The 12,899-nt window shown below is 39.6% G+C and overlaps 1 protein-coding gene across 1 annotated transcript in view; it reads right to left on the reverse strand.

The window, feature by feature from the left end:
- The window catches only part of LOC139709929 (RAC-gamma serine/threonine-protein kinase-like), a 99,532-nt gene that overhangs the window by 4,800 nt on the left and 81,833 nt on the right, over positions 1 to 12,899 (reverse strand). Inside the window, exons 6-11 of the mRNA XM_071621884.1 lie at positions 9,215 to 9,362; positions 7,499 to 7,630; positions 6,024 to 6,089; positions 3,551 to 3,742; positions 1,443 to 1,571; positions 688 to 902 (exon numbers count right to left, since the gene is read on the reverse strand). Coding sequence (XP_071477985.1) covers positions 688 to 902; positions 1,443 to 1,571; positions 3,551 to 3,742; positions 6,024 to 6,089; positions 7,499 to 7,630; positions 9,215 to 9,362 — 882 coding nt within the window. The remainder of the gene's footprint in view (positions 1 to 687; positions 903 to 1,442; positions 1,572 to 3,550; positions 3,743 to 6,023; positions 6,090 to 7,498; positions 7,631 to 9,214; positions 9,363 to 12,899) is intronic.

Consider the following 12,899-nt stretch of genomic DNA (forward strand, 5'->3'; position numbering starts at 1 on the left):
CAGAGGAAAGCTAGAAGATTCAAATCAGAGGAAGCACAGCATTTCATCAAGAGTCTCAGTTTCTATGTCTGGGGTTGGAAATAAGCTACAAAGCAGAGGCTTGGATTCTATCCAGGAAAAGGCCATCTCAATCATAATGCAGATGTACAAATAAATGAATAAAATCTGAATAATTCAGCCAAGAAAATACAGTGCACTCCAATTATAACGAACAAAGTTTCAAAAAAAGAAGAAGAAGAAGACTTGCTACAATGAAGTAAAAATTCAGGTCCGAAAATCATTTTTTACTTTTCTTAAAACAACTTCAATGTGGTCCTATGTCACAGAGGCACTGTTGCAAACATATAAGGATAAATGATCTAATTCAATGCCTTATGTCCATTCATGTAAAACCTACTGCCTTTTACTTTGGAGGTAGTTTTGTTTTTTTGTTTTTGTTTTTTTGTTTTTTTTTGTTACTCTTTCTCCCTCTTGCTTCATCGAGAGGTTGGCTTGATACCTCCACTAACAACCTCAAAGAAAAATACTTTAGTGGCAACTATGGCACCGTAAGTCTCTCGCTTTCTTTCAGCTGAGCCCCTCCACCTCCCTTGTCATCTCCTCTTCCCCTTTGCCCATCTCCCTTTCCCACATTTTCCAATTCTTCCTCTCCTCTCTTCCTCCATAGAGTCAGCCAACCACACTTGCCTCTTCTTCGGGTTCTTCTCCAGCAGGCCACTCAGAATGGCCTTTGCCGTGATGGACAACCTGTTTGGGAACTTGATGTTTTCTGTCAGGATCAGCTCAAAGAGGACCTCGTGGTCGCGGCTGTAGAATGGCAGGCGGCCGCACATCATCTCGTACATCACCACCCCCGTCCCCCACCAGTCCACCGCCCGTCCATAGTCGTTGTCCTCTAGGATCTGAAAACAATGAGGGATCAAGCACAGCATGGGTCAGATGTGTCATCCTCTCATAGATGAGCTGAAATCAGAAGGCCCTCGTCTCTAAAGATATACCAGAGAAGCTCTAGCACCTTCACCGGATTACCTAGTCTTCTCGTCCCCTCTGGCAGTATTCTCCCCGGAAAAAGCCTATGTACAGCCAAACACAAGAGTCAATATTTGTGCATGTCTTAAAATTCATGATTAGACCCTGACTAGCAAAATTTGCAGAAATAAAAACATTGCAAAATATTCAGCGTATACAGTATTTACCATATTCATTATGGATGCAAACTAGTCTTTGAGCTTGTCATATGGCAGTGTTCTACGCAAAAATCTATGGCTAATGGGTGAGGAAGCAAAATATTTGCATGTTGGCTTATTTACACATTCTGAACATATTAGATCTTTCTGTATTTTGACCGGGCATGACAATTCCTTTGCACAAAAATTAAAAAAAAAGCCCAACAACACCACCAACAAAATGATGACGTTCTGGCAGGGCCAGTCATGACTTACTTCTGGTGCTAGGTACTCTGGCGTGCCACAAAACGTTTTCGTCATGTCGCCGTATGATATGCCTTCTTTACATAGCCCAAAGTCGGTGATCTTGATGTGGCCTTCTTGGTCCAGTAGCAGATTCTCTAGCTATAGATTGATAGAGATGCATGAAATAAAGATACATAGTTATGAGGAAGAGGAAAAATCAAACACGAAAGGGAGGATCAAATGTAGTTGAATAGCAGTCTCAAAATGCAAAATCAGTGGTAACTAGTCAAAGATGGTTGTGACAAAACCTAAATAATCATATTTCCACTCGGTGAAGAATATCAACATTTCATTTAAAATGTCTGGAAAATCCTTTCCTACATCATTTAGTTACAAAACTAAAATCAGTACCCCAGGAGCATCACTTTTTGACATCTTCCTTGCAAAACAGCAATTTTGTCAGTCCACTGTCCTAGAATTTCCAAAGGATCTAAAACTCAAACAAGGTTCAGCTTAATTTGTTTATTCATTTATTACTTGTGAATTTAAATAGAAGGCACTTTCTGAATACAGAAACATGTTTGCTGTTTGTTCGTGGAAAACATTTGTCTAGTTTTGAGAGAAACTGCCGTGAAAGCTCTTCTAAATTTGGTCTGACAGTCACAATAAAATCAATCACCCTATGAGAAAGGTGTAAACATGTTTTTCTCAGACTCAATTAAAAGATAGTGTCTCGGTGAAAGGATTAAAGCATCGGGCACGACACGCAACCCCTGGCGACGTCGGAATGGATTCTCGTTTATTCTTGCTCCTAACACAATGCTTTCTGATGAAAACAAACAATATCAAAATGCTGAGTTTGAAAATTAAGAATGCATGATAGAAAATAGCCCTAGCTATTGCACAGACACAAATGACAATTAAATTACTTGTGGGGTTAAACACCACATAATGTTCATTTTGCATGCTGATTTCCTTTCTTTCCCAAAGTTATGAAAATAAGGAGTATAATAATCATTTAGGGTGACAAAAGCACATTTGGCATTTCTTGCTATATGTGCACTTTGATTAATTCTCAATAGGCTGGGCTTTAAAAGATTTTGGTGAGTGGCATGGCCCATCCTGCAGTTTTCTTCAGTATTCCCTACTTCAAGTGCAAAGGAATTTTCATTCAAGTAGTCTGCAAATTGGTGCGAGTGGAAAGTCAAACAGAAGTCATTCGATCCCACATGGCACTCTTGCCTGTGTAAATGTGCAGGATCCACCCACTCCCCATAGCTTTGCCCCCTTTGCTGGAATGTAACAAGGGGAACTGTTTTCTATGCCTTGTAATGAGTCATCATTTTGAGAAGGAGCTACAAGGTGACACTGCGTCTACTGGGCTGTGGGGTGTTTTATTACTGGCCCCCTGGCAAGGAAACAAACTCCTGTTGCCAAACTGGACACTTCATGGAATCCCCTCCCCCATGTTCTCACAACAGATATCAACCTTGGAATGTCACTTGCTCCATGACGGATTTGAAATTTGGGCTCATTTGTATGCCAAATACGACCACATCAAACCACTGACTTAAAAGTCCTGTTCTGTAAAACTGCTTATGATTGCAATATCGGAAGGGATCTAAAGCAGTGGGTCCTGTGGAATTTGGCCTGATGCAACTTCGTTCTTGGGCAAGAAGTGACCCCTCTCTTCAGAAAAACTTACATATTTTACTTCTAAATCTGATAAATTGCATTCTATCACCAAAGAAAGCTTTTTCTAAATCAACCACAACAACCTTCACCCAAGGTAAAAATCAACAGGATTTTCATGGACACTGACTATCCACAATGTAGACATATCGAGTCAGGTTTATAACAAACTAATATGGTGAAGCCTGCGCATCGTGACATTTTGACGTGAAAGTGAATCTTGATTACTGGTGTGTGCATTTACGTTTAATCCTCCAGTGTTAGTAATGGTGGCTAAGCAGCAGTGTTTACCTGAATATGTACAGCGGTATGATAAGTGCCAATTTATCATTTTTGTTGTTGCTGTCTGAGTTTTCATTTATCACAGGTATTGATTTTTTTTAAAAATCAAACTTAATAACGGATTCCAGATGGTGGGACAAAATTTACCGGCCACTCTACTCTACCTTGAGATCTCTGTATATGACATCCTGCTCATGGAGGTATGCAAGCGCCGACACGATCTCGGCCCCGTAGAACCGCGTCCTGTCCTCAGTGAAGAGCCTTTCCCGTGATAAGTGGAAGAAGAGCTCGCCACCGTTGACGTACTCCATGACGAAACAGAGCCGGTCTGACGTCTGGAACGAATACTTCAGGGACTGGGCGGGAGAAGAAAAGAACCGGACAAAACTACGTCAGCTTTGCCATGACACCAAATGCTTAGGAGGGAAAAAAGCTCAAACAGTATCTACAACATAGCCTCCTCCCTCTCCACGGACAAATCTATCTGAAGTCTACTGATTGGTAAAAGTAGTGTTCACACCAATCAGATTTGAATCAAGCAATCCTTTTGATTAACAATTGATTATTGTTTCAAGGATATACCATACATATAACAGTCATATACTGTTTTGCTATGACCATACCTACTGTGTATCAAATTGGTATGATGCTTTGCTATAAACTGTACAGGTCATTTTGAATCATATATGATATCTGATGTAGCAATAACTCTGCTAAGTGTTCATACTTGGTTTTAAAAGCATTATCTTTACACGTCTGTAGTTTTTCTTAATCTCATATCATTCATATGAGCATTTTCTCATTTGATACATGAGCAAGGTTAAATGTGAATGTCACGGAATTCCACACTATTAAACTCATTACAAGTCACTCAAAAGTCAAGTAACTTTCAAGTCACTGAACGTGTCATATTAACTTACAGCATTGCCTAGGAGTTCCTGACTGTGAGTAAGATTACACAGAGTGTCTATGACTATATCTAGGGAAAGCAAGGGGTGTGTCACGTCCTCTTTACACGCCTTGAGGCAGCACAGGGCAATGGCTGGGTTGGGTTGGGAGTTGGAGGGGGAGTTGGAGGGGTTGGGACAGATATGGGGATAAATCAACTTGTTTGTCTTGCTCGACATTCTAGCGAAGGTTGGGTGACTCAGGCTCCCTGGACTGGCCACGCACTCACAACGTGGAGACCTCGTGGTGCTACATATAAGCAGACTCCACCACCGGACCGGCCATGACTATGACACTGAATGCCAGTTCGATCGGAACAGAAATAGGAATCAATGGCAGGCAGGGACAGTTGGGCGGGATGGGGTGGAAAGGGTAACTCCAATACCCTGGGCAATGCGGCTTTTCAAGGGGACACCCTAGTCATCATCACAATCTTGCTAGGCTGCAGTTTTGGGTTGTTGTTTTCGGTTTTTTTTTTTGAAAGCATACTACTGCACAACATATTAAGTTTGATATCATTTTTATGGCAACACATCCCACCCACCCCCGACCTCTACATATGAATGGCATCAAATTAATCCTATATCATGGTCAAAGCAGAATTTTGCAAAGCCTGTGAAAATTATATGTTAATGTTTCTTCCACAATCCCAATAGTAAAAAAAGAAAATGTGACCAGTGAGTGTGTAGGTGAGATCAGAAAACCAATAATCACTTAGAGATCCAACATTCTGATTGTCAAATCACTGACATAATATTCTTAGACAAGGAGGAAAAAATAATGACATTACACAGTGTATGTTGTTTTCTTCAGAAAGTTTTCTGACTTCACTTCAATCAAGCTTCTCTACATAATAAAGATCAAATGGGACTGGGGATGGGACTGGGAATTCGACTGGGAATTCGACCATCAAAGATGTTATCTTTTCTGCTTCACGTTTTCCCTATTGAATGAAGCATCTTTTAGCATGTCATAGCATGGGGAAAATATTACATTTTGATGTCAGAGCAGTATTTGCATTGTTTGAAGCACTCATGTTTCCTGTTCTGATAACAACATGGACAATCTTTACGGTGTAGTTTGTGCCTTTTCTACCTGTATCATATTCAAAATCATTTCACATTTCAGTTTTGAACAACCCAGCACAGCTAGCAGAGTAGAACTGAAGTTTCAAAAACTTTAATATGTTGCCTGCATCTCATATGTTGCATGACCCTCTGGAAAAAAAAAAGTTTCTACCTGATTCATAAATAATTCATAAATACATTATTGAAAAATAAAAGCAAGACTTTCAATTCTAATTCAAAGTGCCTATGCATTCTGCAGGGGGTAAGAAAGAATTATGTGGGCTTTGACCTTTACATTGTAACCACAGATTAAATGTTGATATGCATACAGATCGCATGGATGAATAAAGCAATGATGAACCAATATCATTTTGGATCGCTCTACTGCAAAGTAAGAAGCTGCAACTTTAAGGGTGAAAACACATTATCAATAAATACCAACAGTTCTCCGTTCAGTAGAACACTCGAAATTCTGGACAGAATTCCCCCTGCTAAACGCACTAAGTGTGAAAGCAGTGCTGACAACTGGCAATTCATTCATTATCGCATTGAACAAACAGGACACATATGGCTGTGGGACACAGCTTTCCTTTTCCCCTAAAATGACACTGCGGAGGATTACCGTTAGGAAGGGATGACTCGTCTTTTGTAACACTCTGTTCTCCGTCAGTGTATGCGCTACCTCATCCTGCATGGAGGGTGAAAGGGAGAGACAAAATGGGGGAGGGTAAATGAGAAGGGGGGGGGGGGGGGAGGTGGGAGGAGAGAGAGAACGAAAGAGAGGGAGAGAGAGAAAGAGAGGTTAAATCAAATGGTAAACAGGAAACACGGCGCATGTGTGTCCAATCGACAGCGGAAGGCACTCATTTACAATGGTCGCTACCCAGGGTATCCCACGCAGCTCCACCATTGCACTGATATTCTGTGGAGTAGCCAATATACGGCCCCCTTAATACACACACACACACACACACACACATACACACACACATTTATCTACAGACAAGCATGCGTTGACAAATAGAAAAAAAATAACACATTGACAGCTTAACGAGTCCAAAACGGGAAGTTCACAGAATTGTGTTTGCTCTGGACATTAATGTCTAATTTCTGAGCAGTAAAAACACTTCTGGTGGGGCTCGTTCGACATGCCGAATACAGAATTCGGTCACAAATTTCTAATTAGGGGCCATAAGATTACACACACACGTTGAATTGCTCATCACTCTAGTTTGTGACGACACCCCTCCCAGACAAGGAAAGATCTGAAAGTAGTAGGAGGGGAAATATACGGCACGTTAACTCATTAGAGGAGGCTTCCCCAAAAGTGAGCAGCAGCATGTCTGAATGACTGAGGATCTTCCCTCTTCCAGACAGGAGGGGGAAAAAATGCCACTCACTGAATAAAACGTTGACACTGATGAAGCTGTAAATCAATGTGATCTTGCATACGAATAACTAATTACATTGGCTAGACAGACTTTATTTTTTATTGATGATTACTGTGTGACTGTAGGTCCTGTGAGCCAGAACCTGGTTTCCCATGAGCATACAAATCACACATCAAAACATCACTGGTAATCGTGATCATAATCCATATCATTCTTCTATTGCTAGTATAATAATAACACAATGTTATCCTGCATGACAACTCTTGTATGTTACAATAAATTTTACTAAATATCCCAATGTAACAATGATGTTGCCCAACATGGGCAGTATATTCCAGTGTACAACTTCATGCACACACTGAATTTTACTTCAAAGATATAACAGGGATGAATGCAGTATGCTTTAATATTTTTTTCTTTTCTTCTAACATAGCACATAAATGCTCCTGTAATTTGTAAGAGTCTCTCCTATAATAGCAAATTATTCTTTGGCAGATTTGTTCTAAGCATTATATATAGGACAAATCAACATCACCTTGAAATTCTTGGAGTTCCAACAAACAGAAATCTCAAGCCAAGAGAACATATGAATTTGAATGCATCAGTATCCCTTACTGAAGGCCATATATAGCTTCTTTTTTTTCTTTATGTGTACATGTACTGCTTAGTAAAAGGAGAGGATGAGAGGGCATGGGATGTGACTGACCTTCTGTACGATGACCTCTTTCTTGAGAACCTTGATGGCAAATAGCTCACTGGTCTTCTTCTCTCTGACCTGAATGACCTTTCCAAACGTTCCTTTCCCTAGACACTTGAGCAGCTCAAAGTCATCCATCGTCTGCTCAGAAACACAGAGCAAAGACACAGAGCAGCATAAGAAGAGAAGGAGATAGATCACTAGCATCGATCATTATCAATCTAAAGATGATCTGGACATTATAACAAACAAAAGCAACTCAAAAATCAAAATGAATGTTCCAGTATTATCAATCTTCCAGACTTCTGGTTTTCCACTGTTTATTTCATAAGGCCTCTTTATCATCTTTGAATTGTTAACTCATCTCCATGGTATGATATTTGCCATTCGATTCTAAGGCTCGTTTCAAAACTTTTGGTACATCCAATGACTGGTGACTGCTACAATAGCCTGAAAGAATGACAAAGAAAGTGTGAGGGCTCAGGGGGGGGGGGGGGGAATTTTCCCACTCTGGTGGGATGACTGTACTTTCCACGACCTTTTACCAGGCTCATGTAGCTTGCCTGGGCATATCAACACATGGGTTATCTCTCTTTCATATAACACCCTTGTGACGCCGTATCAAGCATGTGTTATTTGATGTAATTCGCAAATGCAAGAAAAAAAGACTGCTATCACAAGTTGATTCTATTGTTGGGCCCTTGTGTTTTTATTCACTTAAAAAAAAGCACATCTTGCAATATTTTTATTTTTAATGACGATACATTAAAGGGATTGTAGGGCATTGGTTGAGATGAAGATTCAGCTTTTAACCTTTGGCAAGATATTTAGAAACCACTCTATATGAAATGTTAAAGGGCATACAGTTCTAAGGGGAACTGAAAGTTTATGTGATGAAAATCGGTTTTGGAATGAATGACATGCAAAAAAAAAAAAAAAAAAAAGGCAAAACAAAGACATCCTAATAAGAGTCGTTGCCTATCGCATTTTGATGGTTTTGGGGGGTTATCTCATTCAGCCATTTCAAGACCAATTTTCATCAAATAAACTGTGAATTCATCTAAGAATTACTCGTTCTTTTGTATTTCATAAGATGTTTCTCATTATCTCACAAACACACACACACACACACACACAAAATGTTGGAAACCTGCAGCCCCATCTAAACTAAAACTGTACCATTCCTTTATGGTTTAGAGTTCCACAAAATGAGAGAAAAAGGAAACAGATATCGACATCAGACACTATCCTCAGCTGGACGTGATTGTACTTACAATTACATAACCTCACTCTGAAAATATAGATTAAAATTCAATGTCAGTCAAAAGACTATGATTCAACAGAATCGTTCAGTGATTAGAAAACAACACTCACCTTGCAAAAAAAGCAAATTGTGCAAGTAATCTATATTCAAGGGTAGGAGTTTGTCATCACTACCCAGTGACTATAGCCTTTCTTTTCTTTTCTTTTTTATGCCTGTGTGCAAAATTCATTTTAGGCCTTTGCACGACACAAAACGCCCTTACCTCTCAAAAACAAAAATACCCAACCAAAACATCACACCTGAGAAGAGGTAGCATGACTGATTTTACAAAGATTTTTGCAGAAAATCAACTGGGGTCACACACACACACACATACACAAACACCTAAAAACAATAAGAAAAAAAAAAGAGGGGAGGGGGAAAGGTCCGTTCACTTCGCAAGCCTTTTCACGCTCACTCACCACTTTCCGTGGCTTCTGCTCGTTGCCTGTGACACTACCGTCATTCTGCTCGCGGTTCGCTGCATTGGCCTCCTGCTTCTGCAGCTTTTCCTTCTCTTGTCGTTGCAGTGAGTCAGCAACACTCTGTAACGCCTGAACCCACGATTCCCTGCCAGGCAGATGATACAGCGATGGAAGCAGAGAGACAAGCAAGACAGAGAAGCAGAATGACAGAAAGAGAGTCAAGGAAATAAAAAGGACAAATATGTTGATGTGTTTATATATGAGCAGGTCCTTTAAATACAGTGTGTGTGATTCATACAATACACAACCAACATGCACGTTTTACACAAGCTTCTTACATACAAGCTTCTCCCTATACAACTTTTACACCATAACTGACCAGACAAAAGAACTGCAGCAATCACAATGCACCCCATCCATTACAAGAAGAAAGAAAGAATATGAAAAAAAAAAAAAAGAGGAAAGAGAGATTAACATCCATTCTTATCATATAGACCGGCAATTGTTGGCAGAAATTGTAAAACATTTATACCTATTTTATTTGTCATATACACATCATTTCAGGGGCTAAAATTAATTTGTTTTAAAGGCAAGTACTTTGAATGAAATGAATGCTCAGCAGGACTTTTCAGGTTTGTTGTTTACAACAAAAACTGTGAAGCTCTATATACATAGTTTCATTTCTACCAAAGGAATATCCCACTGGAGCCTCACTTCCAAGAAATGAGTCTGCTACCAGGAGACTAAATTCTTGTCTGAATAACAACTCATGAATAATCTTCTTCGTCTGATCTCTCATCTCTGTAAATATATAGAATCCATGTGTCAGAGGAAGAAATATCTCATTTGATAGGCATCAGAATGAATTTCAAATGAAACAATCATCCAAATGCATGATTAACAAGCCACTTTCTGGGTTACGGTCCATAACATAACATCACCAGGATTAACTTTCGTGCATAAACCAACTGCTAGATGTGTCATGAATTCGTAATGAAGCAGACTCTTGTCGTGGTCTACTTTACTAATCATGGCTGTATGCCTAATGTTTGCTCAGCAGTTAATAACGATTTGATGAACACACAGTCCACGGGAAAGTTGGGTGGTTGCATTCACTTAAAACTCCTAAAAAAAAGGTGAACTCACAAGTAAGCAAGTTTATGATAATGATACAATCAGACAAACACATGCTATTTTAAGTTCAATTCCACATAGTATTCAAGTTGACTGTTATACATCTAAGATCAAAATCAGACACATAAAATGATGCGAGTTTAATAATAAGAGGACATCAACAGAGTTATTGAACTGTAAGGTTTCATAACTACCATCAAATGTTTGTGAGCATCAACAGAATGTGACGTCGATGCTCAACTATCTCAAATCATACAAACCTCTCACTTTGGGTTCCATAACAGAAACTGTTTTTAAAAGATATGTCAAGAGCTTATTTTTGGAGAGCCTTGCTGATCACATCGCTGTACAGACAACAGTACCTGGTTCAGATTCCAGATCTCAATCTGAAACTACACTTTGTCAATGCGGCATGCTATCCCATGAGAATACTTCCTTGAGCTGGTGTTCTTCACATCATTTGAACAACAACCTACAAAACACTTGTCCCAAAACCACTTGTCCACTTGCCTGGGAGCAAATGTAACGGTAAGAATAGTATACACTGTATAAGGTATATATTTAGCCGGAGTAATTTTTCACGGATCAGGTGTTCCTGACAATTCTTCTGAGATTAAATATCGCGACCGTGGAGTATAGTAATGACCAAAGAAGTGTACGGGTGCATGTTGCATTCAGCTCTTTCCCTCTTTGTTCCTCTATACGTGCTAAATTTCATTTACAGATATCAAACTACACCTGAATGACATGAAATACAGTACTATACATGAAACAGCCTCACTGTTTAACACAAGGAGTTACTAGTAGAACATTCTGCCGAGTCCTTACCCCCCCCCCCCCCCCCGAGAGAGAGAGAGAGAGAGAGAGAAAAGTGGAAACAAACACCTCCTTGTGCGTGTTATATCACCAAATTATTTTTTAAATACATTGTATGTGCACATACTTCAAATCAAGTATTGATCTGTTTACAGCTGAACTACCATTTTTGGCTACAACCATATGATAGTTATAAAGATCCTAAAAATAAATTGAATATGAAGGGCTTAATGTCTTTAAAAGACAAAGACAAACAGGGCGGGGATTCGGCTCAGCCGGTAGCGCATCTGCCTCCAAATCGATATGACCCAGGTTAGATTCCCCGAGTCTAGCTAAGCAATGTTGTGTGTATATCATACCGTCACTATAGTTTGAAGCAAAATACTGTGTCCCTTGGGTAAACTATGTAATGAGAGTCACAACTCATGCACGTAAAAAATCCCACTTCATTTATTCATCACAAAGTGCAAGGTGCATAACCCTGTGAAGTGGTCAGTCTCACATCCAACTAGACCCCATGGAAGGCCAGCTAGTGCAGCTGCATAAATTGGCTATCCAGCCTTCTCAGATGGAAAATGAAACAAACAAACAAATAAACTTTCTGATTCATAATCCAAGAAACCATGGAAAGATGTTGCACAGTGGTGGTTTGTTGTTGGCAATGACTGTATGAATGTTCTGATGGGCAAATTTGTTCGTCAATGCCACGCTACATACACAACAATGACATTTTGTGTGTTGAAGCTGGCGTTCTCACACAAGTGCTCTGCCAATATTACACTCTGTTTGGAATGAAGTTACCATGAGTAGACTGACACTATGTGCTGAGGCCCCCCCCCCCCCCCCCCCGAAAAAAAAGGTAAAGACAAAACACATGGAAGTGCATTCAGCCATGAAAGGGAAATTCCCCTTTACCTAGGTTAGTGTCATACCAACAATGCCTACACAGTAAGCCGTAAGGATTGATAGGCATAGAGGTGAACCAATAAGAAATGAAATATTGTTCCGCAATTGCTTGTTCTACTCTGATTTTGAGGCATGAGTGCATGAGATATGAGTGGTCTCATAGCACAGAACAACTTTAAATGGAATACATTTGTCATGAAAACTACTTAGTCACAACAATACAAATGCTATATACATGTAAGGATCTCTACAAAACGGCAGCCTCGCAAAGAAGACATTACTGAGTAAGGAAAATCTCACAATTCACAAGGCTTTTATGTGTTTGTGGCATACGGTAGTTCTTTGAACATTGTAGTTAATATTTGATAAATAAAATATTACCCTAAGTATGAAGCATTTACCAAGGACGTGAGAATGTCTATAATATTTATTGAGCAACTGCCTGCTTGGTACAGTGGATGCTTTCATAAAATGATAATCATAAAAATCATACAATAGTCAAATGTTGTGTATCTGTCTTTGAAGCTCTGACATTCTTGAAAGGTGTGTGCAGATCACAGCCCACTCTATCCTCACACAACCTGGCGAAAACCGAAGGGAAAATAAGTATATATGACAACATATTTCACGCCAAGATACTAGGATTAACAACTATTAGATATGATGGATGTCAGTGCAAGAGAAAATAAAACCAGGACAGATGTCTCAATGAAATGCAAGATCAGCCTGGCAACATCCCAATAATCAAACTGAGAGGAACCCGGAGAAAGAGCAAAACAGCAATAGGAGAACAAAGTGACAGAAATATAATGAAGGAGGCAGAGGA

This window comes from Diadema antillarum, unplaced genomic scaffold (genome assembly GCF_040938485.1).
Source record: "Diadema antillarum isolate AM-2024a unplaced genomic scaffold, OU_Dant_1.0 seq00001481_RagTag, whole genome shotgun sequence".
NCBI lineage: Eukaryota > Metazoa > Echinodermata > Echinoidea > Diadematoida > Diadematidae > Diadema > Diadema antillarum.